General features: G+C 40.3%; 2 protein-coding genes across 23 annotated transcripts in view; one reads left to right on the plus strand and one right to left on the minus strand.

Moving 5' to 3' along the window:
- Positions 1-415: 415 nt before the first annotated feature.
- Positions 416-27,654, minus strand: PABIR2 (PABIR family member 2). Of its 18 annotated transcripts, none has more exons than XM_034950586.3 (11): positions 27,499-27,650; positions 26,482-26,729; positions 24,177-24,267; positions 19,954-20,010; positions 19,597-19,640; positions 19,459-19,513; positions 19,104-19,205; positions 17,934-17,995; positions 16,355-16,419; positions 12,327-12,423; positions 416-3,074 (listed from the first exon to the last, which is right to left on the minus strand). In XM_034950586.3, exons 2-11 carry the CDS (start codon positions 26,577-26,579, stop codon positions 2,930-2,932), a joined length of 816 nt encoding a protein of 271 aa, XP_034806477.1. In that variant the 5' UTR covers positions 26,580-26,729; positions 27,499-27,650; the 3' UTR covers positions 416-2,929. The 18 variants fall into 18 exon arrangements, with proteins under 18 accessions (XP_034806477.1, XP_034806480.1, XP_063457842.1 ...); XM_034950589.3 differs by having other exon boundaries at positions 16,355-16,416; positions 24,189-24,267; positions 27,499-27,643; XM_063601772.1 differs by having other exon boundaries at positions 24,189-24,267; positions 27,499-27,642.
- PABIR3 (PABIR family member 3) overlaps positions 27,114-27,742 on the plus strand; it is a 59,729-nt gene continuing 59,100 nt past the window's right edge. For all 5 annotated transcript variants that reach the window (XR_004668932.2, XM_008967183.5, XM_008967186.5 and 2 more), the window contains exon 1: positions 27,114-27,242. The gene's annotated coding sequence lies outside the window, so the exon portion shown is untranslated. The remainder of the gene's footprint in view (positions 27,243-27,742) is intronic.

A 27,742-nucleotide genomic window follows, 5' to 3' on the forward strand; every position in this document is an offset into this window, starting at 1 on the left:
CAGCCTCCCAAAGTGCTAGGATTACAGGCGTGAGCCACTGTGCCCGGACCCTTTTGCCTGTTTATCTACCCTCATCTTTTTCTAAAAATAATTTATAGAGGCTTATCAATATGTAAAAATTTTAACAAGATAAACCAAATTGAAAACGAGGAAGAAAGATGTATGACCCTGGCAAGAACCTTCTAAGTTGTCAAATTCTACAAAATACTCTTGAAAATTTGATTATGTGGAGAGGTTTCACTTCGTTTTGGCAAACAGCCCCAACTTCAACATAGCTATTCGTTCTTTTGTGTTTCTGATATCCTTTTATTCAAACTTGACCTGCAATTAGACACAGAGAATAAACTACTGGGATATAGGGGCAGAAAATAATTATTATTAAGAACAAAGGACAGACTTTTAAAACACTAGTAAATTTTATGCATGTATACACACTTTATTAAATTTGCATTCTAAGATATACACAAGGCCAGCATTTCACAAAACTTCCTATTATTCCAAAAGCAGTAATCATGAAACAGTGATTATATAAGTCAATCAAGCAAAAAACATTATCTATAGGGTTTTATCATATCATCTCTTATACCTGTTTTCAAATAGAAGCCTGAAATATATGATATATATTAGAATAGGAAGAGAGAATTTTACTTTATAACAATCGCTTTTCAAATATTAGACTTTATATAAAAATAAAGGGGTCTTAACAAAGTTCATCTGTGAGTTAGCATATCTCTTTATTTCAAAACAATCCCTGCAAAAACTTAACTTTCCAGTCCATTTAAACAACAAAAACTAAAAATGAAGCTTGGTTTAAATAATAAAGTGAATCATCTTGTCTCCTAGTTCTCACACCATTGGAACAACTTCCATTTCCTGACCTAATTCTATCCCACCACTGAATTTCAAAAATTAATGTAAATACCATCATATTTCAGTTATTTCTTAACAGTGTTAAGTTCGAGCCTAAAAATGATGGCCAAGTGTCCCTTTAAGGCAAAGAAGACAGTAGGTGGATAAATCTCCTGAAAGACAAAACCATCTATTATCATTATAGAGGCAGAACATTTTGACATGATCTTTTACAAACAGAATAGATACACTGCATACCATCGAAGAATTTTTTCTTTATAATGGCATACTAGGGGACAAGCTTCATAATAGATTTATATTACGTTTGAAGAAGTAGAGACTTTTCCCAGATGAGAGCAATACAAGAAATAAAGCCATTAATGGCTGTTATGGTTACAATTTAAAATAAAGGACACATCGGATGCTGTAACAGAAGTACTGCACGCTAAGTGATGCTCTCTTGTAATTGAAAGAGAATGGGTTTCCCTTCAAGCCATATGCTATTACTAGTCTCTGAGTGCCTTCAAAGCACATACTCTTCCTTTAAAATCCAAGGATCCTTGCCTTCAAAAGACACAAATGCAGTAGTTTTCATTTCTTACATTCACTTAAAAATGAATTATGATTCCAGCAGGCAAATCTGCATATTAAATATAGACAACCCAACCACAGTATCTGAACGTTAAAAGAAATCTATCACGACAGACATTTCACCTAGTTATAAATAACATAACAATAGATTACACTCAGATTTCTTAAACAGCTCACTCAGGAGTTTCCTCTTTTAAAAATTAAATAACTTATGGTACCTCACACTTATAGCACATACACAGTTCATAGCTGAAACAGCTTCTTAAAAGCAGAATGCACAATCACATTGACTTTTTCAGCTTCTAAAAGCTTCTTTGTAGATATTAAACTGCCCTCACTACAAGGCAGTATGAACAAGAACTGGATTCTGATTCTGGCAGCAACACAATAACTAAAACACCATTCACCACATGACAAACAAACAAATCCAATGACAAAAAGGAATCGGAAAAAAAGCAGCAACAGAAACAGTATGTGGCAATCATACACATAAGGCCCCTCTTCCACCATACCTTATGATATACATCCCTTATAGCATGACAATGTACCCCAAGGCACCTGAGGCCTCATAATACCACTCGAGACACTGACAGCTCCATGGACGCTTTTGTACACAGTGGTTTGTGTGTAAATAACTATTCATTCATTTGTAGATGCTCCACACATCTGGTCAAGGCAGGAATTTCTTCTCCTTGATAACACCACCTAGAAATATCAACAATATTTTATATATTCCTTAGGGCAACAGGTTTGAGGAGAAATATATCAACTGTGGTAGCAAAGTCATAAGAACCTGTGATGACTAATCCAAGTATCCTGTAAGTCCGTTTACATTCTCAGCACTAAAATCAATGCTCACTTCACACACCCCAACAGCAAAGAAGCAATAAGAGTAATGAAAGCAACTACGTATTTCTTCCCCTCTGTGAGAAATGGCATAAGCGGCTCAAACAGGAAAGGGAAACAAAATAATGTACTTTAAGCTGATGCAGAAAAATAAAAATTTAATATAATTAAAAGCAATTTATATATCATCATGAAATAAAGAGAGATTTGAAACTATGTAGTCAACAGAGGACAAAAAAAAATCTCTCAAGCAAGAGAATTTCTGATCAAATCTGTCATATCACTGCTGCGGAAAAGGACCATTAAAGGCAATACATATCAGTGCCTTTCTTAAATGTATAGACTCAAAATAGGTGTTTTTTGAGGCACTAAGAAAAAAGATTCCTCTAAGCAATCAAAAATCAGCATTTGAGATTTAATCACTAAATCCAAAATGAGATCAGCAAAACCAGATATTAGTAAGGTCACTAGGCTCACAAAATTGAACTTTGGAGAAGAGAGATGCCAAAGAGCAATAATAGCATCAGAATGTGTGAAATCTGTAAAACTTTAATCCTCATTATGGATCAAAGTTCTCTGCGTTCCCCACTAAACATTTTATGTAGGAAACAGCAGTTAAAACGTTGAATCAGAAATGGTTAAGTCACTTGGGTGAGAGATCATCCATCAAGATGAACGAAGAGCATGAATTGGAGCATGCTACTGGAGACTCTGCGGTAGCGCTGCCTTTAGCCAGCGGGTCTGAGGATAAGCCACTGCTGCTACTACTGCCATCCAAAATATCTGAACTGAAGACAAAGCAAAAAGAATTATAAGCAAATGCAACTATCAGGGTAAACATAACATGCAATGACACAGTTTCAAGAGCTCACAAATCAGTAAATCACTTGTAAATAATAAAAAAGCATAAAGCCACAGCAATGAACTACATAATATACTACATTATAAAGCCACAGAAATCCAAAGTAAGACTCTTCGAGGTCCTGTATCATTTGATTGTCCCCCCTGGAGGCACCAGACCGCCTAACCTACAATAAACGTTCCTCGTGACATGCCATGGTTTTCGGGAGGGAGTTCCTTCACTTCACTTCAGCTCAAGAAATTTCTATTCTTATGTTTACCTTCCCATCAGGCTTGGAGCAAGAGGAATGGTTACTTATTGAGGTAACCATACTCGGACTATCAGAGGTGTTCGATCAAGTACACTGCCTCATAGTTCCTCTACTCTAAAACAAAGTCTTTCAACTCCCCTAGAGTTGATCACTTCCCCATTCCCAAAGGGCCTTCAATTCAAACACATTTTTTAAATGATTTCCCCCTCCAATTCTATGCCATTTATAATTCCTTACATTATTTCCTTTCTTCTTGCTTTCAAAACCCAAAGGTCTATTTCTAGAAGAGTCCCTTTCTTTGATCCCTTCAGTTATTCTCCAGTTAAGCTTCTACAATGAATAATCTACACTCATGGTCTCAATACCCGTTGTCTATTGCCTCTTTATCCTGACAACTGGCTCCTGTTCCTATCCTTCCAGTAAAACTCCAGATCTGGACATCAAGAACCTCTATACCCAGCCCAGGGATTCCTTCCCTATCCAGCCTGGGGGCTCACTGTTCCCCAACCATCAACCTGGCCTGACTCATGAATCTGGCTCCATACTTCAGCAAGGAACTGAGAGCCTTTACAGTCTGGCATCAAGCTGCCTTTCTGGCTTTGGTTTCCATCAATCCAGTAATAAGCTCTATGCTTTATATTTGCCCTGAATTCAATCATTCACTTATTCTAATATTTACTGAGTGCCTGCCAAGTGCAGGAAGCACACTAGATATTAGAAATACAACGGTGTTTAAAACAGACGTGGTCCCAGCCCTCATTGAATTTACAGTATTGTGCAGGAGACAGACATTTAAATAATCATGCTAATAAATATATAATTATAATTTGCAGTAAAAGTGATAAAGGAAAGATACAAGGGGCTATGAGAATATATAACATGGGTAACCTAATCTAATTCGGAGGAATGAGAAAAGGTTCCCCAGAGATGATATTTGCTATAATCTGAAGGATGAGCAGGTATTAACTAGTTAAGATTTGGGAGGAAGCAAGGGTAGTTCCAGGAATCAAACAAAAGCAGACTATTGTGGCTGGGGTACAGAGAGTGAAGAAAACACAGTGACAGACAAATCGGGAGAGGTAATTGGGCAGTTTTAGAATTTACACAGACACTTTTTATTTTTGAAAAGGAAAAAAGCATCGAATTGGAGAAGGAATTATGAATCAGGAAACATGGGTTCTAGTTTAAGTTTGGTCACTAGCTCCTTTGAAAAAGCCCATTCCAGTCTAACATGCTCTGAGTCGAAATGTTAGGAGTCTTTAATATTATCATTTATCTGAATGTCCAAGTTAATGTACTTCTAGTGTTAAAAGTAACCTATGGTACATTAGAAAGTTTCTGGGCCCTGTACTACCCTCAGTGAAATATATCACCCCCACCCTTGCTTCTCTACTCTTCTGCTTTTCTTTAAAATGTCATTTCATTCTATTGCTTGTGGATTGTTTTTAGATGGAGACAGACTACAAATAGGCTTCAGAAAAGTAAAAGTAAAAATGGAAACAGTATATTCCACACTACTCCTACTCTACGCTCACTGCTGTCAAATGCATCATTAATAATACCACTGTTAAGTAAGAAGTTTGGAAATTTTAGCTGGCTCCGATATTTTTTCAACCAAATGGCAAAATGGATCTAAAATATGAATTACTCAAACTACTGAAAGAAAGTTGCACAGATAATCCAAGGCATTGGAAAATCAAAAGACCTTTCTATTTGCCTTTGGAACATATGTGATTTTTCCTCCTGCAGCTTTTTGCCTAGACTAATATTAAAATGAATTTACTTTCCTAAAGCACATATTGGCCGGGCAAACGAAGGACACGCTCTTTGCTACTTGGCAGGAAGAAATGGGCTTAGATTAAAACTTGGCCACCAAGCAGATAATCTGAATATAAATAAAGAATTCTTTATTCTAACCACCAGACTTACGGTGAGCCCTGGGTTAAAAGATCCCATTTGTAATAAGGCCTGCTTGCTTGGGTGAATCCTGTATTCATTCAAAAACACAAAACACGACTCATGCAGTGAAATTTGACTTCTAACACTGCTGATTACCTTAAGAGAAATAAGCTAATTGAGGAGCAGAAAAAAAAAGCCCTGAACATTTTATTTCAGAATGTCTTCCCTATTATTAAAATATAAATATATATAATTTTGTTCATTAACAGAAAATAGCACACTTACATTTAGTCTCCACTGCAATTTAGATTCAGAACTTGGTAAATCTTTAACCAGACATTTTCACTTAACTAAAATCTAGTTTCCGTTTGAATTAATCTGGTACAACTACTCATGGTCATGGAAGCAGAGACTTCACGTCACAAATCACTCATTGTTATTCTATCCATGTCAAGTAAGACTTACATGATTTTTTAACCCACAGCAACATCACTGCACAAAAGTAATTTTCACAGTCTACTATTAAATCTTCTACTAGAGCTTCTAAAAGCAACAAGTTCTGGTCTAATTTGAGTTTATCTCTTCTTTCTTTCCTAGCTTAAGCTCTGATGGAAGTGCTAATGAGCCTTACTTAGACTAATGGCCGAAAGCCAGACAACAGTAAAAAAGGATCTGGACAATTCAAATTGGACATAGGAATCCCTGAATCAAAACTGAACAAATTAATTCCAGCCACTGAATATACATATTGAGGCAATATTTGAATCACACAACCAAAAGTACTTATGACTTGGCTGGGCACGGTGGCTCATGCTTGTAATCCCAGCACTTTGGGAGGCCGAGGTGGGCGGATCACGAAGTCAGGAGATCGAGACCACGGCGAAACCCCGTCTCTACTAAAAATATAAAAAATTAGCCAGGCGTGGTGGCGGGCGCCTGTAGTCCCAGCTACTTGGAGAGGCTGAGGCAGGAGAATGGCGTGAACCCGGGAGGCGGAGCTTGCAGTGAGCTGAGATTGCACCACTGCACTCCAGCCTGGGTGACAGAGCAAGACTCCGTCTCAAAAAAAAAAAAAAAAAAAAAAAGTACTTATGACTTAAAGTAATGCCCTCTGTCTAGAAAAACTAAGGATGAAGTATGAGCAACTCATTAAAACAGTCCAATGATAAAGTAATAACAAAGGTAGGATGTCCAGTGTGATTCATGCTATCACCCCATCTGGCTGAGCCACTTTGTGCCTTGTCTAGTCAATAAGCCGGGTCCTATCAGATTAATGACGGGCAGGTAAATGCACTAGAAATTAGTCACAGCCCTATCAAGCCTAGCACAAATTTTGGTATAAGGTATGACTATAGGGCATCCCCACACCCCTTGCTCTGGGTTAAACTGATATATATGGCATGTTCTCTGGTCTCTACTATCTTATCTTAAGGGTCCCAGTATTATCCTTCTGAATAACCTCTAAGTTTTTAAGATCACATATTTAAATATCAGTCTGCAGTCATGCTGAGGACAGGAGTGTTTTTGTTGTTTTTTCTGTTTTAACTTGCTCATTTTTATGGTGAAGGTAGACAGGAGTTTTAAACTATCAGCACAGATGTCTAAGTTGCTCACATAAACATCTCTAAAGTGTGTGTGTGTGTGTGTATACACATGTACTTTAGAGATGTGTACAGACATACACATTCCTGTTAATGATTAAAACTTATGTTTTGTACTTGTCACATATTCATAATGAAATTTTGACATGACACATATAACATTAAAAATAGTGTTAGAACCACTAAGACAAATTTAACAAAAAACGTGTTAAAACTATCACATTAACACTGAAGCACGGGGTAAGGAAATTTGTAAGTTTTCCGTTCATAAAAAAGAAAGACTATCATTTAATCATCACCGTACGGCCAGCAGCCCTGAAAACTCCTTTATTTTATATAGTATGCTGCAGACACACACAGTCTCACCCCCAAAAGAATGAAGAGCAGATTAAGAGCTCCCAACGTGCAGAAAGAATCAAAGGTAGACTTCTGAGTTATGCTCAAATTTTGATGTCCATAAGGACTAAATGCAGAATGACATAATTCCTGCCTTGTGGTTGATAATGTCCTCCAGATTTGGTTGGCAAAGACTTGGGAATTTTCATTTAGTAAAAGAAAAGAAAAGAAAAGAAAAAAAAAGTATGCCTAACTGGACACAAACTCCAAATGGGTCCACACTCAAATTTCAAACTTAATTTATGCTTCAAAAGATGTCAGATTTTAAAGATTGTTATCTAGTACATAAACTTTAATCTAAAGGCTGTAAAAGCCATCTCTCCTTTTGTTGGGTGGGGCAGGGAATAGACTATAAATATTTAAATGATAAGATAACATCTAATGATCTGATCCTTTTTCTGCTCTCTAAAAGATAGAGGGCAGTTGTTTCTGTAGTTTCATTAAAATAGCAAATCATTAAAACCATCCAATGATAAAAGTAATCACAAAACTAAGATATCCGGTTTGATTCATGTTATCACCCCATCTGGCTGAACCACTTTGTGTCTTGTTCAGTCAATAAGCTGGGTTCTATCAGATTAACAGCAGGTAGGTAAATAAACAAAAAATTAGCCGCAGCCCTATCAAGCCTAGCACAGATTCCTTAGTTTTGTTATCAAGTAGGTTGCCAACCTTGGTAGCAGAAACCAGAACACAGCTGATTCCTATCTCTATCCCCATTTCTAAGAATATGAACGTCTGATTCTGATTAATGAAACTACATTAAAGAGATAAAAGAGCCTGGGTGCGGTGGCTCATGCCTGTAATCCCAACACTTTGGGAGGCCAAGGCACGCAGATCACTTGAGCGCAGGAGTTCAAGAGCAGCCTGGGCAACATGGCGAAACCCGGTCTCTACAAAAACAGAAAAATCAGCTGGGCGTGATGGTGCACACCTGTAGTCCCAGCTATTCGGGAGGCCGAGGTGGGTGGATGGCTTGAGCCCGGGAAGCAGAGGTTGCAGTGAGCCATGATCACACTACTGTACTCTAGTCTGGGCAATAGACCAGATCTTGTCTCAAAAAAAAAAAAAGGCCAGGTGAGGTGGCTCACGCCTGTAATCCTGTAATCCCAGCACTTTGGGAGGCCGAGGCGGGTGGATCACCTGACGTTGGGAGTTCGAGACCAGCCTGACCAACATGAAGAAACCCCATCTCTACTAAAAATACAAAATTAGCCGGGCGTGGTGGCACATGCCTGTAATCCCAGCTGCTCACGAGGCTGAGGCAGGAGAATCATTTGAACCCAGGAAGCGGAGGTTACAGTGAGCCGAGATTGCACCATTGCACTCCAGCCTGGGCAACAAAAGCGAGACTCCGTCTCAAATAAAGTTTCTGCAAAAGCAGGATCCAGTTTTTGTTTGGTTGGTTGGTTTTTTTTTTTTTTTTTTTGAGACAGAGTCTGGCTCTGTTGCCCAGGCTGGATGGAGTGAAGTGGTGTGATCCTGGCTCACTGCTACCTCTGCCACCCAGGTTCAAGCAATTCTCCTGCCTCAGCCTCCCAAGTAGCTGGGATTACAGGCATGCGCACCATGCCCAGCTAGTTTTTGTACTTTTAGTAGAGACGGGGTTTCACCATGTTGTCCAGGCTGGTCTTGAAACTCCCGACCTCAAGTGATCCGCCCACCTCGGCCTCCCAAAGTGTTGGGATTACAGGCGTGAGCCACCGTGCTTGGCCAGGATCCAGTTTTTATATTAAAAAAATCATATTTAAAAATCTCTTAATTATAAGCAAAAATATCAGCATCATTAGTATATAAGGTATCCCCAAAGTCTTAGCACAATTGTAAGCTTTAATAACCTCAGAAGTACAGTTGCTGCAAACTGACTAAAAACATCATCTGGAAGTTTAATTAATGACTTAACTATCTTTGACACTTAGTTTTGTGAATTTTGAGTAACAGATTTCTTTTTCAGATTATTTGAACCACACTTGGCTTGTTGACACTCTATGAGTGGCTGTGAATAAAGCAAATGTCTCTTGTGTGAGGCAACAACTTTTTTTTTTTGAGACAGAGTCTCGCTCTGTCGCCCAGGCTGGAGTGCAGTGGTGCGATCTCAGCTCGCTGCAAGCTCTGCCTCCCGGGTTCACGCCATTCTTCCTGCCTCAGCCTCCCGAGTAGCTGGGACTACAGGCGCCCGCCACCACGCCAGGCTAATTTTTTTGTATTTTTAGTAGAGACGAGGTTTCACCGTGTTAGCCAAGATGGTCTCGATCTCCTGACCTCGTGATCCACCTGCCTCAGCCTCCCAAAGTGCTGGGATTACAGGCGTGAGCCACTGCGCCCAGCCACAACAGCTTTTTACGTTTAAGAATCAAAAGTTGGCCAGGCGCAGTGGCTCATGCCTATAATCCCAACACTTTGGGAGGCCAAGGTAGGTGGATCACCTGAGGTCAGGAATTCAAGACCAACCTGGAGAACATGGCAAAACTCCATATCTACTAAAAATACAAAAATTAGCCGGGTGTGGTGGCACGTGCTTGTAATCCAAGCTACTCAGGAGGCTGAGACAGAAGAATAGCTTGAACCCAGGAGGCGGAGGTTGCAGTGAGTCGAGATTGCACTGCTGCACTCCAGCCTGGGCGACAGAGCGAGACTCTGTCTCAAAAAAATAAAATAAAATAAAAAGTTTCCTTCATCACCAATGTTGACGTTCCCAGGGCTCTCCTAGACATTCACGGGTCTACAGGGTAGGGGAGTAGTGACAAGGAAATAGAAGCCTCACAATAGCCACTGCTAGAGATGGTTTAGGTTGTGCTGCTCGGAGGAATAAATGTCTGGACAATGAGAGAAGACCCTTCGTAAATACTGCACCTTCTCTTTCCTTTCTTACTTATTTGCATGAACCTGTTTTACAGCATCCTGCACTGTCAGCCAAAGACAATAAAAAAATAAGTCACCTCACCCTGTATGTTTTTAGCTTGGTAAAATGCTGTCATATCTTTTACTTAACTTGGTCACTTGGTTAGTAACTAGGTAAGCAAACCTATTTATAGCCATGTGCCTATTAAAACACACTTTACCATAAAAGTGAGATGCACTTTCCACTAAGGATAGAATTTCATCCAATAGTCCTCTTGACAAACTTCAGAAGTTTTCTCTTTGCCATCATCTACATACCTGGAAAGGCACTCTGTACCAAAATCAGCATACTGAACTAGCAAGGACAGACAGAGATGAGAGGAAAAGAGACCATGGAGCTGAAAATAGCTAGAACAATCTAAAAGGCATCTATCTGTTCCAAGGTTAGAATAGTACTGATCAACAAGACTAACAAACTAGAATAATCTGTGACTTCTTGGTCAACTAGAAGTACAGGTTATTTCACACGAAACAATGAATAAGTGATTTGGGAAGAAGGGATCATCCATTCTTATAGCTTATAAGTGGCTTATACATTCCTTCAATTTAAGGGGTATGATCTTGCTATTTTTAAAGTGAGTGCCCTCATGGGCTTTTTAAAAAGATCTTCAGGCCGGGCACAGTGGCTCACGCCTGTAATCCCAGCACTTTGGGAGGCCGAGGTGGGCGGATCACCTGAGGTCAGGAGTTCGAGACCAGCCTGGCCAACATGGCAAAACCCCATCTCCACTACAAATACAAAAAAAAATAGCTAGGCGTGGTGGCCCATGCCTGTAGTCCCAGCTACTCGGGAGGCTGAGGCAGGAGAATTTCTTGAACCCGGGAGGCAGAGGCTGCAGTGAGCCAAGATCACACCACTGCACTCCAGACTGGGCAACAGAGCGAGCCTATCTCAAAAAAACAAAAAAAAATCCTCAGCTGTAAAACTCAGGGAACAAAAAAAATTCTGAAAAACAGTACACAATTGATTACACAAGTATTCAGTGAGTTGATCAGAACATACTGAAATATTTCAAAATATTACCTGGTCACTGCTACTTATCCCTTCCCCTTCCTTCCAATGTGTACATAAGCACTCAAGTGCTCAACTTCAGGTATAGGAAAAGAAGTTAACGTTCTCATGAAAACACTGAAGGCCCTTAAAGACCTAAACTAGGATGAGTAAGATTTAAAAAACATGTGTGTGACTAGACCGTAAGAATCAGGAAATGTTATTATAAAAATGAAACCTTAGCATTGTTCTGAAATATTTCATAATTTTCTAAAAGATAACAATAGATAATGCTAATAAGAGAATACTATGCTTAAGAGAATCCTGGTATCCTCTGCTAAGTCAAAAGGACTGGATACAAAATGCAGGCAGAGCAGCTACAATCAATACACATTACCCACAGCCACCCAGAGACTCTTTCTCACACCAGCCAGCAGTTGGCACTGCCACACCATTGGCAACTAATGACAGGCTGACCTAACAGGAGCTGGGAACGAAAGCGAAGGTGTCAGAAAGACATATACATTTCCAAACGAAATACTGTTGACTTTGAAATAATCTGTTTTTTCACATTATCCTCCATAGAGATTTCCCCTTCATGGGGGCATGGATAAGAAGTTGAAAATATTTTAAATTAGAATCTTTGGACAATTTTGATGGTAAGGAGCTGGGGGGCAGAAAGCATAATTTTATTGAGCTAAACACCTCAAGTGAAGCTTCTTCAGACTTGAGGTGATGAAAAAATTTTAAAACTTAAAAGAAGAGAAGCTTCTTCATTCACTGTAATAATTTTTAAAAATCTGTTAGTTACCAAGTCACCATGTTTTAGGACCACATTTCTGGATTCCTAGAGAATGCCATTTACTATGACTTGATAAAAATCTAAGTCAACTGCTATTCAGATTCATTTGCTATTAACGAAGCACCTGTATCAACTCTTTCTAATCTCTTTGCAATGGTGTTTTGAGTTTTGTCAGGTATCTGTTTTATAATATTGTCACATCCCCAAAATAATGATATAAAAAATAAATATTAACAAAATTCAAAAAAATATTTTAAATTATCCCAATATACTTTCAATGTGGCTCTTTTAAAATGGATTATACTCTAATATACTTTTCATTTTATTTCATTTTTTACCATGAACTGAGATCAGACAGTTGCGCGGCATCTGGAGATAACATATTGGTAGTGCCTTGGAAGAGTCTCTTGGGCTGACTTTCTGTCTCCATTTCACCTAAAACAGAAAGAGATGATGCTACTATAAAACAATTTTACAAATACAGGCGTGGTGCTAACATATGATGACCTTTGTTTAACCAAAGCTCAGAATACTTCTTCAAACCACTTCTTAAAACTATTTTCCCACGTGCTTTAACATGGAAGAAATATGCTTCCACATAAACTCAATCAAAAAGTTGGCAGCCCTAAAAAACTTCTCACTCATTATCCACAGCGTGCTATGGACATATTCACATTAATAGAAAAGTAGAACACTGACTGCATCAGGCGAAATGAAGCAAGGCTGACCACAGTAGAGATAAGGAATTCCCAAATAACTGAAACTCACAGTCAATATTGTATGCTACATGGTTAGCAAGGCCTATTGGTTTTATATATTTTGATACCTGAACATTTCCTGAGATGGTGTCAAACTGGTTTAAAAATGTGTAGTCTGATAAGTAGTGTATAAGTAAAAAGTTGCTTTCACACTATTTAATGAAAATGAAGATTAAAAAGATAAGTTTGAAAACACACCTGTAATCAAAAGCAAATCTTACTCAATTCACAAAACTGGTATTGTACTGACCACCTCAATCATACAGATCTTCTCAGAATTGCTAATAGAAAAACTTTGCACCAACAGGGATAATGCTTAACATTTTGCTACCAGGAGTACAAAGAGTAAAACCCTAAGTTAGAATAATCTCCTTTAAAATCGGGCTCTGATTTTATTTAAAACATACACATTCCTTGGTTCTGAAGCTCTTCATCTGAGCTTGAAAACGGAATGTTCAAGACAATTTAATTCATGAGCCTGTCTATACTCCAGTAGAAAATTAGTAACTTTGAACTTAAAACTGTACAATTAGAATGAAAAAAGATCAAGCAAGAACAAACGCAACATTCATTTTGTCCATGTTATCAACTAATTCATATTATCTTTCCTCTGGGACTATTCTGAAAATTGCTGAAAATCCTCAAAAGTTGTTTTTTTCCATGCTTTAATATGCAGCTTTTAAAAGTTGCTGCTGGGCTTTTGAGTTCGCCTCACTAGCAAAAGACTTTAGCTCTTTTGAGCAAAGAATTCCTCCATCTGCTGGTGTATTTCGGAATAGCTGTAAAACTAAACAACCATACTAATTCCTTCAACTTCCTGCAACAAATTTTAAGTTAGTAATAATAACAACAATAATAGCTTTATTTCCAACTGTTATTTTCACTTACTGGCTACTGAGAACATTCCTAGGACTACAAATAACTCCCTATAAGATTAAGGAAAGACTGTTTATAAAATAAAACTTATACACTAAATACAAATATTGTCACCATATCAGGAACTATTTTCCAGAGCACATCATCTTTAATTTTAAGTTGTTTGAAATACAGCACTTTTGGAATCTGTGTATGATCCTATGATTGGAAAGTTTTCAAAGCCACAAATACCTGTTCCCCTAACGTTAGAAAAGTTGGTCTGTTTATTGGCCCTGAAGGTGATCCGCACAAAGAAACCACTTGCTGAATTGCTTTTAAAAGTACGGTTGGCCAGGCACGGTGGCTCACGCCTGTAATCCCAGCACTTTGGGAGGCCGAGGCGGGCAATCACCTGAAGTCAGGAGTTTGAGACCAGCCTGGCCAACATGACAAAACCCCATCTCTACTAAAAATACAAAATTATCTGGGCGTGGTGGTGCGCACCTGTAATCCCAGCTATTTGGGAGCCTGAGGCAGAAGAATAACTTGAACCCAGGAGGCGGAGGTTGCAGTGAGCCAAGATCACACCACTGCACTCCAGCCTGGGTGACAGAGCAAGACTCCGTCTCAATTTAAAAAAAAAAAGTTATTGTTAATGGCTGGGCATGGTGGCTCATACCTGTGTAATCCCTGCAATTTGGGAGGCCAAGGCAGGTGGATCACTTGAGGCCAGGAGTTTGAGGACAGTGTTGCCAACATGGCGAAACCCTGTCTCTACTAAAAATACAAAAATTAGCTGGCCATGGTGGTGTACTCCTGTAATCCCAGGTACTTGGGAGGCTGAGGCAGGAGAATCACTTGAACCCAGGAGCCCAGGAGGCAGAGGTTGCAGTGAGCTGAGATTGCACCACTGCACTCCAGCATGGGTGACAGAGCGAGACCTTGCCTCAAAAAAAAAAAAAAAAAGTTATTGTTAAGACTCGTTTAAAATGACACGTGACACTTGCAATCATGTAGTCATATCCCCAGGAATAATGAATAAACCTGTGTTGCCGGCCGGGCGTGGTGGCTCATACCTGTAATCCCAGCACTTTGGGAGGCCGAGGCAGGTGGATCATCTGAGGTCAGGAGTTCAAGACCAATATGGTGAAACTCTGCCTTTATTAAAAATACAGAAAATTCGCCAGGCGTGGTGGTGGTGGGTGCTTCTAATCCCAGCTACTCGGGAGACTGAGGCAAGAGAATCGCTGAGCCCAGGAGGTGGAGGTTGCAGTGAGCCAAGATCACGCCACTACACTCCAGAGTCTGGGCAACAAGAACGAAATTCGGTCTCAAAAAAAACAAACAAAAACCTGTGTGCTTTTTTTTTTTTTTGAGACAGGGTCTCACTCTGTGGCCCAGGCTGCGATCTCAGCTTACTGCAACCTCTGCTTCCTGGGCTCAAGGAATTCTCCAGCCTCACCCTCCCAAGTAGCTGTGACAACAGCACAAGCCACCAACGCCTGCTTAATTTTTGTATTTTTTGTAGAGACGTGGTTTTGCCATGTTGCCTAGGCTGGTCTCAAACTCCTGAGCTCAAAGCAATTCTCCCGTCTCGGCCTCCCAAAGTGCTGGTATTACAGACCTGTATTGCCTTTTTAAAGAGATGCCATCAGGTGCCCTTTATAAGCTTCTAACACTAGTGTTGACTGATACTAAACTCAACTATTTTAGCCTACTGCTTTGTGGTTCAAAATAAGGTAACTGAGAGCACCCTGTTATATAAAAAACTCCATAGAATTGAATATAAGGCAATTCTTGCTTTGATGAGGCATAATTTGATGAGGGGGGTAAACCTTACCTTATATTTGCGTATACAGCACATTTATGGATATGTTTGCTATGGCATTAGCATATATTTCTGCAGTTTATAAACTATGCATCTCTTTCATATTTAGATAACAGAGAGGCAATTTTTTGAATATATAATGATAATATGAATATATGAATAAAACTGTTATGAAGTATAAGAAAATATAGATGTATCAAATAACTCATTTACAAAATTGAGAATCAGCAGAGCAAACATTTGGAAGAATACTTTTGAGTTTCCCTAGAACACAAGAGAGCAATGCTGTTAGCTCATTTCAGACAGGAGTTCTAGTTTTTAATTCAAGCTTGGCTAGGTATAAGACCAAAAGCGTGATGCTTATCTTTTTCTTTTTCCCCCCAGCTTTACTGAAGTATAAATGACAAATAAATTTATATATATTTAAGGTATACAATGTGATGATCTGATGTATGTACATACTGTGAAATGATGATCACAGTCAATTTTTTTTTTTTTTGAGATGGAGTGTCACTCTGTTGCCCAGGCTGGAGTGCAGTGGTGCGATCTCAGCTCACCACAACCTCCGCCTCCCAAGTTCAAGCGATTCTCCTGCCTCAGCCTCCCAAGTAGCTGGGATTACAGGTACCTGCCACCATGCCTAGCTAATTTTTGTATTTTTAGTAGAGACGGGATTTTGTCATATTGGCCAGGCTGGTCTCAAACTCCTGACCTGAGGTGATCCACCCGCCTCGGCCTCCGAAAGTATTGGGATTACAGGCGTGAGCCACCATGCCCAGCCCACGGTCAAGTTTTTAACACATCTTTTGCTTCACCTAGTTACCTTTCGTATGTGTGTGGTAAGAACACTTAAGATCTACTTTCTTAGCAAATTTCAAGTATGTGACACAGTAGCATTAGCTATAGTCACCATGCTGCTACATACCTTTTCTTTTAAGAGGACCAAGAACACTGGGTCTAATGCACTTGACTGGACTCTGACTTCTCCTGCTTTGATGAAAAAACAAACAGGATAATGTGAAGAACATCCAAGATGCAAGATAAAACAGCAGTCCAGCCCAACAAATACATAAATAAAATGGACAATCTTATCAATGACTGAAATGGAAAATTCTTCTGTAATTGAGTAACTGAAATCCAATACATGATTTGAACCAGCATATGGCAACCTGGAATAATACAGCATTTTAAGTCCTTTAAAAAATATTCTATATGACAAAATACCCCCAACAGTTTAAAGAAAAAAAGATACCCTATTTAAAAAGTATTTTGGGGCTGGGCCACAGTGACTCACGCCTGTAATCCCAGCATTTTGAGAGGTCAAGGTAAGCGGATCATCTGAGGTCAGGAGTTCGAGACCAGCCTGACCAACATGGTGAAACCCTATCTCTACTAAAAACACAAAAAATTAGCCAGGCGTGGTGGTGCATGCCTGTAATCCCAGCTACCCAGGAGGCTGAGACAGGAGAATCACTTGAACCCGGGAGGCAGAGGTTGCAGTGAGCTGAGATCGCACCATTGCACTCCAGCCTGGGCAACAGGAGCAAAACTCCGTCGCAAAAATAAATAAAGTAATTTGGATTTGATTGATCTATGAACTTTAACATTTTTTCCTTATTCTTAAAAAGGATGTATTATTGTGGGGGGTGTGTATGTGTGTCTTTCCCCACTAAATATAAATCAGCATTAAATTCCCCCTAAAAAACTCTGGGGCCGGGCGCTGTGGCTCACGCCTGTAATCCCAGTACTTTGGGAGGCCGAGGAGGGCACGAGGTCAAGAGATTGAGACCATCCTGGCCAATATGGTGAAACCCCATCTCTACTAAAAATACAAAAATTAGCCGAGGGTGGTGGCGCATGCCTGTAATCCCAGCTACTTGGGAGGCTGAGGGAAGAGAATTGCTTGAACCCAGGAGGCAGAGGTTTCAGTGAGCTGAGATCACACTACTGCACTCTAGCCTGGCGACAGAGTGAGATTCCATCTCAAATACAAAAAAAAAGAAAAGAAAAAACTCAGGTTAAAATGTTAATGGTAGATTATAGGCAGTGGGTATATGGTTGTTCACCGTGAAATTCTTTCACTTTTGATGTCTGAAAATTTCACAGTGAAATATTGGGAAAAAGAGTTAATCTTTTTTTTTTTTTTTTTGAGACAGAGTTTTTGCTCTGTTGCCCAGGCTGGAGTATAATGGTGAGATCTCAGCTCACTGCAACCTCCGCCTGCTTGGTTCAAGCGATTCTCCTGCCTCAGCCTCCCGAGTAACTGGGATTACAGGCGCCTGCCACCAGGCCCAGCTAATTTTTCTATTTTTAGTAGAGACGAGGTTTCACCATGTTGGCCAAGCTGGTCTTGAACTCTTGACCTCAGGTGATCCACCAGCCTCGGCCTTCCAAAGTGCTAGGATTACAGGTGTGAGCCACCGCGCCCAGCCACAAAAAGCTAATCTGAGAGATAAATGTAATGAATGGCACTTCAACCACATTTAAAATTCAAGTTTGCTTACCTTGAAAATCGTCTTGGACTGGGAACTGGACTTGGTGGCAATCCACTGCTGCTCACGAACATCTGTAAGAAGGGTGAAAAACATTACTAGAAAAAACATATTCAATATTAAAATAGTTCTAGCACTCCAGTTTTCTTTCCTTCTTTTTTTTTTTTTTTTTTAGAGATAGGGTCTCTCTTTTGCTCAAGCTGGAGTGCAGTGATGCGATCATAGCTTACTGCAGCCTCGAACTCTTGGGCTCAAGCCATCTTCCTGCCCCACCTTCTTGATGAGCTAGGACTATAGGTGTGCGCCACCATGCCCAACTAATTTTTCTGTATCTATTTTTTTTTTTTTTAATGTAGAGATGGGGTCTCGCCATGTTGCCCAGGCTGCTCTCGACCTCCTGAGCTCAAGTGATCCTCCCACCTTGGCCTCCCAAAGAGTTGGGATTACAGGTATAAGCCACCATACCAGGCCCACAATCATTTTCAAAAGGTTCTTTTCAAAATGACAGAAACAATATCTTTAGAATTGCTTGGCTGTCTGTGTGTCTCATAACTAAATCACATATATATATGTAATATATATATGTGTAATATATACACGTTATACATGTGTAATATATACACGTTATACATGTGTAATATATACACGTTATACATGTGTAATATATACGTTATACATGTGTAATATATACACGTTATACATGTGTAATATATACACGTTATACATGTGTAATATATACACGTTATACATGTGTAATATATACACGTTATACATGTGTAATATATACACGTTATACATGTGTAATATATACACGTTATACATGTGTAATATATACACGTTATACATGTGTAATATATACACGTTATACATGTGTGTTATATATACGTCATATATGTGTAATATATACGTTATATATGTGTAATATATGTTATATATGTGTAATATATATGTTATATATGTGTAATATATGTTATATATGTGTAATATATATGTTATATATATATATTTTAAGAGGACCAAGAATATACATATATATATGTATATTTTCCAAATTACTGCTGTAGATTTTCATTGATTTTCCTTCAAGGCATTGGATACTTTAAAAGTGGGGTGATTTGTGTGTGTTTTAGAGTAAACAGCTCAGTTTGTGAAATACACTTAATATCTTGTCAGTTATCCTACCTTTCCGAATCCCCTGGTGGGTGAAGGTGCTGGAGAAACTGGAGTGAAGTCAATTCTCTTAGGAGAATATAATTTCTCCGGCTTGTCAAAATCACTATCACTCTGTAAACATAAAGTGTCATCTCCTCATAATAAATTCAGCACATCACAGCTCTTACTTACTACTATAACACACCCAGATTTTCCAAGGAGAAAGGTATAGACTCTAATATTCTGCTGGAAAAGCAGAGATCAAAAAACAAGTATCAATTTGGAAGTAGAAGGGGAAAGAAGTGTGCGAAAAAATTAATGAACCTAGTGAACAACATAAAAGTTTCTAGAAAATGAAAACCAAACAGACATGAGCAAACTTTACCAGGCTCAAGCTCTCATCCCATGATTGGCTTATCTGCATTGCCGTTTGCATTTCCCTAAAATAAACAAAGGGAAGGGCCGTCAGTGTTTACAAACAAGACACTTATTAGGCTAGGCCCTGCTCTTGCAAAGCACTAACCTTTCATGTGCAGTTTCTCTGTTCACCATATCCAGGCCTTCTTCCTGCAAAGACAAACATATATGCTAAAAAGGCAGGATCACTGACAAAATATTAACTCTTCCACACACTGCAATTTTTATCCACATAGTTCTCTGCTTCAAATAAAATAAAAAGACTTTTTCTACCTCATAGACATAATCACAGTAGAGTGGAACATTCATGCCGCTTGTATATTTTATCTGCACGCTCCAGAAGAATTATAATCTGTCTCCAACTAACCAGAGTTGCATCCTAATTCATTTTAATATCTACATCTTTAAAATAAAAATGTAAAATCCAAAAAATTTCCAATCTGAGCTAGTAAGTAAAATTTACCCTTTTGATCTGATGCAGTCTGCTACTAGGAATACGATTAGGTGAGGATGACAGCAACTGGAAAGAAAAAGTAAACATTTACTATTTTCTGAATCACAAAGCAGCAGTCTGCTGTCAGTACTGGCGTACAACCTCTTCCTAGGTAAGTTTTCATATTCTTCTTCAAAATTTAGCTCTTTAGATCACTGAACATTAATGCACTAAAGGCAGTACATTTAGTCTTCAAAAAGTACACCAGGTGTCCAACCTCAAAGCGCCATCTGTTGCTAGACAGACACTGACTTCAGCACTTTTCCCAAATGAATGTGAAGCTACGTAAATTTAGAGAAATAAAGACTATGGGCCTTAGAAATATCCATTATCCCACTTATCTAAAATAAAGAACAATATGAGAAGGGAAAGAAAAAAAAACACCAATGCTATTAATTTTTATTATCAATGCAGCAATGGGGGAAGACAGGCTAATAAGTCTAGTATATAATATTTTGTCTATGATTGATGATTTTCAAAAACACTTTAAAACTGCAATAAGGAGGTTTTGCTTTCACGATCCAAATCCATTCTAAAATCTCATCATATGCTATCACTACAAATCTTACTAGTTAACAAAAAACAATTTGGAAAGACAAGGTGTATCTTTAAAATAACTGATGCTTTCCCTTAGATCATCATTTTTTAATAACACAAAGCAGAAATGATTTGGAGGCCAAATTATGTTCCTTCACAATAATTACAAGCTGGTCACAAACTGTAAGGCACAATTCATATCAACAGGTCTTAGAGAGTTCTAGTGGTCATAATATAAACGACTACTATTTATTCTATAACGAAATGCAAGTGAACTTGTAATACTATAAAACCAAATAACAATTATCCTGTTTAAGAGGCCCTACACTATTAAAACTTATTTGAATACTAATGTAGTGAGCAGTATAAAATAGTGATAAAATGCTCTAAGTTTCTTTTTATTTTTTTTTTGAGACAGAGTTTCGCTCTTGTTGCCCAGGCTGGAGTGCAATGGCATGATCTCTGCTCACTGCAACCTCCGCCTCCCAGGTTCAAGTGATTTCCCTGCCTCAGCCTCCTGAGTAGCTGGGACTACAGGCACACACCACCATGCCCAGCGAATTTTTACAACCATTAAGGGAGACTGGAGTATAAGATAAATGTATTTTAGTAGAGACGGGGTTTCATCATGTTGGCTAGGATGATCTCGATCTCCTGACCTCGTGATCCTCCTGCCTTGGCCCTCCAAAGTGCTGGGATTACAGGCATGAGCCACTGCGCCCAGCCACTGGTGAACTCTTAATAAGATCATTTAGAAAACACCAAGCTACAAGGCAAGCAAATACAGCAGGAAGACTCTCCAACAGGAGACTGTGGAAGAGAGCACAGACGTGTCACTTAGGGAAACCCAAGAAACTGAAGAAGCAGTGAAATGATCAGGAAAGCTGACATGAGGATGGCCAAAAACTAACTGGGGAGAAAGTCAGAAATTTACATGCTACATTTACATAATATACAACTTGACAATTTTAGACAAAACTGGAAAGAAGACCAGAAAGAAGAACAGAGCAAAGCTGTGTGTAGTACCAGAAACAACAGGGCAATGTATCGGCTTAAAAAAAAAAAAAAAAGAAAAAGCCAGAACTCCAAGGAGGTGCTGGCTAATGGGGTTAAATAAAGCAAAGAGGTCAAGGGGGATAAGCAACGAGGCCCCTGACATTGGCAGTTAAGTGGGTACTGGTGACTTTTGCAAGAACAGTTTTTTAATGGAGTTGTGGTAGAAGCAGCATGATTACAAACTGGCCAGAAATGAGGAGACAAGGAATTAGAGGCAGTGGAGTGTAGATTATGCTTTGAAAGAGCTTGGAGAGGGGAAGGAAAAGGGAAGGAGAGACCTACGAAAAAGAAAACAGTTTGTTTTCCCCCATCAGATGAGTGAGTCTGGAGAAGGCGGAAAGAAGAGAGCCCGTGAGGAATAGGGAAAAGATACAAGATAGAGAGGAGATGATAGACGGAGCAAAGCAACAGGAGAGTCAAAAGCATATGAACCATTGGGGAGAAATGCCATATGTGAAGCTAAAGGCATTTCAAGGCAAAGAAAGCTGACATTTACACAAGATAGGTGTCTGTCTTCTTTGTAAAGTAAGAAGGGTCATCTGCTCAAAGTAAAAAGTGGTTACACTGGAAGCGGACAGAATCTTTTAAAAAAGTGAGAATACTGCTTTGAAGAATATCATGGGGCCAGAGGCACCTTAAATCCAATTATGTCCCAAAGAATTCATCTTTTTCCCCTTCAAACTACCAATCTCTACTCCTACTAAAGGCAGTGCCAACCCCCGTCACCAAAATACAAAATTTCCATCACTTGGAGTCTTCCTTCTCTTAGTCCTTATATCTAATCAGCTGGTGAGCCATGAAGATCCTACATATGCATATCCAGTCCATTTCATTTGTAAACACGTTACTCATCACAGGTTACCATGGGACACAGATAAACGTACTAAGATTTATAGCACATCCTGTGATAGAGTGTATATAGTGTAATTAATATTATGATAGTTGTGGAAGCCTGCCCAAAGGAGATATAAGGATTAAACTGAGTTTTGGAAGACCAAAAAGCTAGAAAGGAGAGGGGTAGGAATGAAAAGATGATCAGGATCAACAAAGAGCAGTGAGTCACCATGGCCCTTTCAGAAAACTAGGTATTTCAGTGAGAGATGAACCTAGACCACGGTTGATAAGAATCTTCTCATCTTACAAAAGAGGTAAGTGAAGTGTAGAGAGGCAAATTCACTTTCCCTTCTTTGCTATGCTACTGTTATCAGGAGCATGGCTGTATAACATGTATAAACATTTTTTCATATATCCAGCAAAAATAAGTAATATTTTCCAGTGTCCTCAGAGAAGGAGGTGAAATGAATGAAACCTCCAGATAGCTAACATTTCCCCCTGTAAGTATTTTCAGCCATTTCAGTTGGAAATCTTTCTACAATGTGTTCTATTTTTCCCTTTCTTAAACAAATTATACCAAACAGAATTGCACTGGGAGATCTCTATTCTAATCCCAGTTCTACCACTTACTAATTGTGCGATTCTGAGCAAGTGACTTCTAATGTCTTGAGTTTTAGCTGCTGCTTCTTTTAATTGGGAAAAATATCTTTGCCCTCCCTATTTCATAGGGGCTGTTATGACAATTAAATGTGTGAAAGTACTTTGTAATACATAAAATACTATGCAAGTGTAGGTATTACTAGAATTTATGAATAAGTTAATGACCCAGGTATCCTTAAGAACGTAAATTATTATATGATTCTACACCAGTGACACGCTTGGGGTGTACTAACAGGCTCTTAGCCCTTATACTAATTAGCCACAAACTAATTTTTTAAAAACGTCTGTTTTTCAGTTTTTCCCTCTCCTCCCTTGCTAGCAGCTATTAGTATACTTTTAACCAAAATGCATCTCTTCTAATTTGCTGCTTCTCACACACTATTGGATTGGAAGCTTATTATAATTGTGCATACATTTTAGATGATTCAGAGGTCAGAGGCTCTCCTATAAATAAACCGATGAACCTCTGTGCACAGACTATGGAAATCTAGTTCTGCCATTTAGGGATCTATCTTCTTTCACCTCGGATATCTTCCAGAGAATTGAAGCTGCTTGATAAGTGAGTTCCACATGTGAACTGCTACTATATAAAAAACCTCATCATAATTTCTCCCAATGCAACCAACTAATAAAGCAATCCCTGACAGCTCTGGCTATAGAGATCAGTCACAATCAGTAACTCTTCAGAGAATATAAATACAAGCATTTTAAAGGAGTCTTCATTTTGGAAAACCAGCACTGTTTAACAGGTAAGTGTCAGAAACAAACACTCTGCTACCTTTAAGTGATTTGTGCATCCTACGCCAAATGAAGACCACTGTTCTCAGCTATAATTAGGAGTTAATCCTGACTTACCTCACAAGCCTGATGCAAGTAGTGACAAATAATAATGAACAATTTTAAAAAATACAAAGTCACACAGCAAAGAAAAATTTTTAACCATGTATCCTTTTGGTACCAAAAGCTGAATGGCCACAGCATAAGCAATAAACAACATAGGTAAAATCAATCTTTTCTTTCTTAAACAATTGTGCATCACACATCATTTTAAGAAAGAACTCCATTTCAAAGTATTTTCCCCAATCTAAATCACTTCAGATACTTACTTCTATACTTACCAGGCTGTGACGGCTCATAATTGTTGTACTATTCCTCCGAGTTCTAAGTGTGTAAGGTTGGAAAACCTGTGAAAGGTCACTGAAAAAAACAAAAACAAACAAACAAAAAAAACAAAATTAGTAATGTTTTCTAATGGAAGATCTCTTTCAAATACATTAGCATCAGTTATCTAGTTAACAACGAAATCTTCCATGGCTCCTCATTTCATACAGAGAATGAACTCCTCACCGTCCTCTCTGCAGAGCTTCCCAAGTGGTATGCTGTGGATTACGGGTTTGCAGAGATACTGATCTCAGTGGTCGGGGGGCAGCTGGGAGAGGTGATGCAGGCGGAGCTCCAGACTGGTTGACTCTAGCTGCTTCTGGTCAGAGCTACGCCCCCAAACCGGTTACCACCAGACCTGAGCAGCCTCATCTGTTTACCCCAGAGAACCAATGAGTACTGTTTTCTGTGTTTGCCATGATGCGAAAAGGGGTGAGGAGCATTGTTCTACAATATGAGCTGGATCAAGACATCTCCCCTCTCACCCTAAACATGTGTCCTACCTTTGAACACTGCTGTTTGATGGAATAAACATAGCTGAGATTGTTGCCCCTTCTGCCTCAAATGCTCTCCCTCCTGCCAACATCTATTAAAATCCTTCCTGTCCTTCCACATCCATCTTGAATGCCATACCCTTCAGTGAAGGCATGGCACAAACCTCTCTTCAATCCAAAAACGGAATGCAATCACTCTCTCCTTTGAACCCAAAGAGTACACTGGGAGATGAGATGCTTCTTGAGACACCTACTTTGTCTCTTAATTAAAGAGAAATGTGGATGTGTCTTAAACCCATTGGTAGAGAGGTGTTTTATTAATCTTTGTATAATATCCCTGCAGTGCCTAGCAGAGGGCGATGCCCACAATAAGGATGAGAATTCCAGAAGGATTTTCAGAACTGAACTGCACTGGGCTTTCAGGGCCCACTGAGATCACCTAATTCAGCTCTCTTAATTTTCAAAGAGAGAACAGCCTCAGAAAGGTTAAATGACTCATTCGTGATCATAGCTAGTTAGTGAAAACTGGGACCAGGCCTGGTCTCCTTGCCCCTTCTTGTGTCACATCATGCTGTGTTTTCAGTGATTATTTAAATCATGATTCAAAAAACAGTATGTTTTTGCTACAATAGTCTAAATACAGGTCAATAGAATTGCTGAAGTCCCTAGCAATTGCTTGCTTACGAGATTTCAAAAGACAATCAGAAAAAGACCAGTTTATTGTTATAGTAACCAAAATAAATGCAGGGCCAAGGACAGCAACAGGAAAGCAAAAAGTCACTCCTACATTCCCTCAGTTTCAAAATTATATTTAATAAATGAAAAAGTCAACCTGTTTTTTCCCCAAAATATGGATGTTATAATCAGTTCAACAGCAAGGATTATCTCTTTCTTTGCCTTCACTGTGCTTGATTAATATGTTTTTGGCTAATTGTACTCTCATCTCCTTTTTTGGACTAATGCCATTTCTACAGGGTCTCGCAAATTGGCTCTCTACCTAAGATGAATTGTCTCCTTATAAAAGTGAAATACAATAGGCTCAGGAGGTGAGCCAACCTAACCTTCACTATTACAAGATGCTACCTTAAAACAGACCCTCGATGACTTATTGACATGAAAACACAAGACCCTACCACTGAAATTGAAGAGTCGATTCTCTCCACCGTTTTCTAAAACCTGCCTTTTCACTGACCCTAAGCTACAGACCACCCTTCTTTTTTATTCACTGCAATGCATTTCAGGCAGTTTTAGAAACTGAAAACATTAGGGCAAATCCAAATCACGTACTACGATGTGAACATACCACTTAATTACAAGTTATTAGATAAATTGTGATTTATTAAAGTAAACGTCTGTTAATGCCAGGATTCCTAAACTAAGCTTAGAAATAGCAGCTCTGAGAGACAGGTGTCAAGTTGCACATCTAGTTCCAGGGGCTTCGATCTGACATTCCCTGGTGTAAGTTAGTCGGGGCAAGCAACCTGTCAGAAGAGCCAGAAGCTTTCTGCAGTTCCTTTTACAGAGGGACAACATGGCCCCAGGTAGAGGGGGACCGTTTCCTCCACACTGCCCAAAGTTGGAGATTAAACTTTCACTCCACCTTGGGACCCAAGTCACTGTCAAGCAAACAAGTCGCCACCCCCTCAGGTTGAAGAGCCCAAATGAGCTCAAACGTGCACTTTAAGGAAGGAAGATTGCTTGCATGGGGGCAAGGAGCCCCTGAATCCTGTACTCCATCCTCCCCAACCCTGCTCACCTGAGCCCATGGATTAGGGGAGCGCTGCTGGATCTCCTCAGGGTTCCCCCATAAGATGTGTCAGGCTCAAGGTCCAGCTCCATTTTCTCCTGAGCCATGTCAGACTTGCAGGCAGGCACAGCGGGCAGTGCTCAGCTCCTGGTGCTTAGCTATGGACTCCCAAGACTCTCACTGCAGGACTGAGCTGCTGGGGACTGGCAGCTGGGGGCGGGGGCTAAGGGGCGGAGGCTTGGGGACGGGGGCGGGGGCTGGGGGCGGAGAAAAGTAGGAGAGGAGGAGGGAAGGAGGATGATGATGAGGAAGGGAGGATGATGGTGAGGCAGGAGAGGAGGACGAAGAGGTAGTGGTGGAAGGTGACAGAATGAAGGAAAAGGATGAAGGAAAGAAGGATGGAGGGAAAACAAGGATGGAGGGAGGAGGGAAGAGGGAGGGAAAAGGATAGGTGGAAAAGCAGGAGGACAGAGAGGATAAGAGGAGGAGGGCAGAGGGGGGAAAGGGAGAGGAAGGGGGCGGAGGAGGGAGGGGAAGGGAGAGGGCAGAGGGGAGGGAGGAGGACAGAGGGTAAGGGAAAAGAAGCGCAGGGGCGGGAAAGAAGGAGGTGGTCTGGGGAAGAGGAGAGAGGAGGGAGAAGAGGAGGGGGAGGAAACTAGGCAGCGGCGGAACTCATGCTGCTATCTTTCCGGCTGAGGACCACAAGCGGGGCCGGGCTACAGATGCTGCGGCTGCCCGGGCAGCGCTAGCACCGAGGACCTGACAGTCGGGTAGGACCCGGCCGGGCGGCCTTGGCGGCTCCAGCTCCCCATGCTCGGGGACCCGGTCCAGCCCCCCATGCTCCCGGAACCGTTCCCGGAGGCTCCTCAGCCCTGGGATCGGTGCTTCTCCCCTCCCTGCCCCCCTCCCGCCTCGAGGACAGGTTGGGGGTTCGGCCTCTCAGCCGCCGCCGCGGTGCCTCCTCTTCCTCTCTCGGGTTCTAATGGTCTGGGGGAACCCGTTGGGGCCAAGACCAAAATCTACAACCTGCAGTCTCTTCCGCCTCCCACGCTTCAGAAGCGGGAACCTCCGCGGGGCCAGTTCTTCCGCGTCCGGGCACCCATCGGGTCCTGCGCACGCGTCCAGCGGCCACTCCAATGGGCCCGCGGGCACGGAGCGTGCGTGGGAGCCCCGCCTCGAAATCCGCCTCCAAAGGGGAGGAGCGTTTCCAGGGGGCCCGGCGCCTTCCTCGATGGCATTGGCCTGGGGACCCTGGCGCCCAATTTTGAAA

The sequence above is a fragment of the Pan paniscus genome, chromosome X (genome assembly GCF_029289425.2).
Source record: "Pan paniscus chromosome X, NHGRI_mPanPan1-v2.0_pri, whole genome shotgun sequence".
In the NCBI taxonomy this organism is placed as follows: domain Eukaryota; kingdom Metazoa; phylum Chordata; class Mammalia; order Primates; family Hominidae; genus Pan; species Pan paniscus.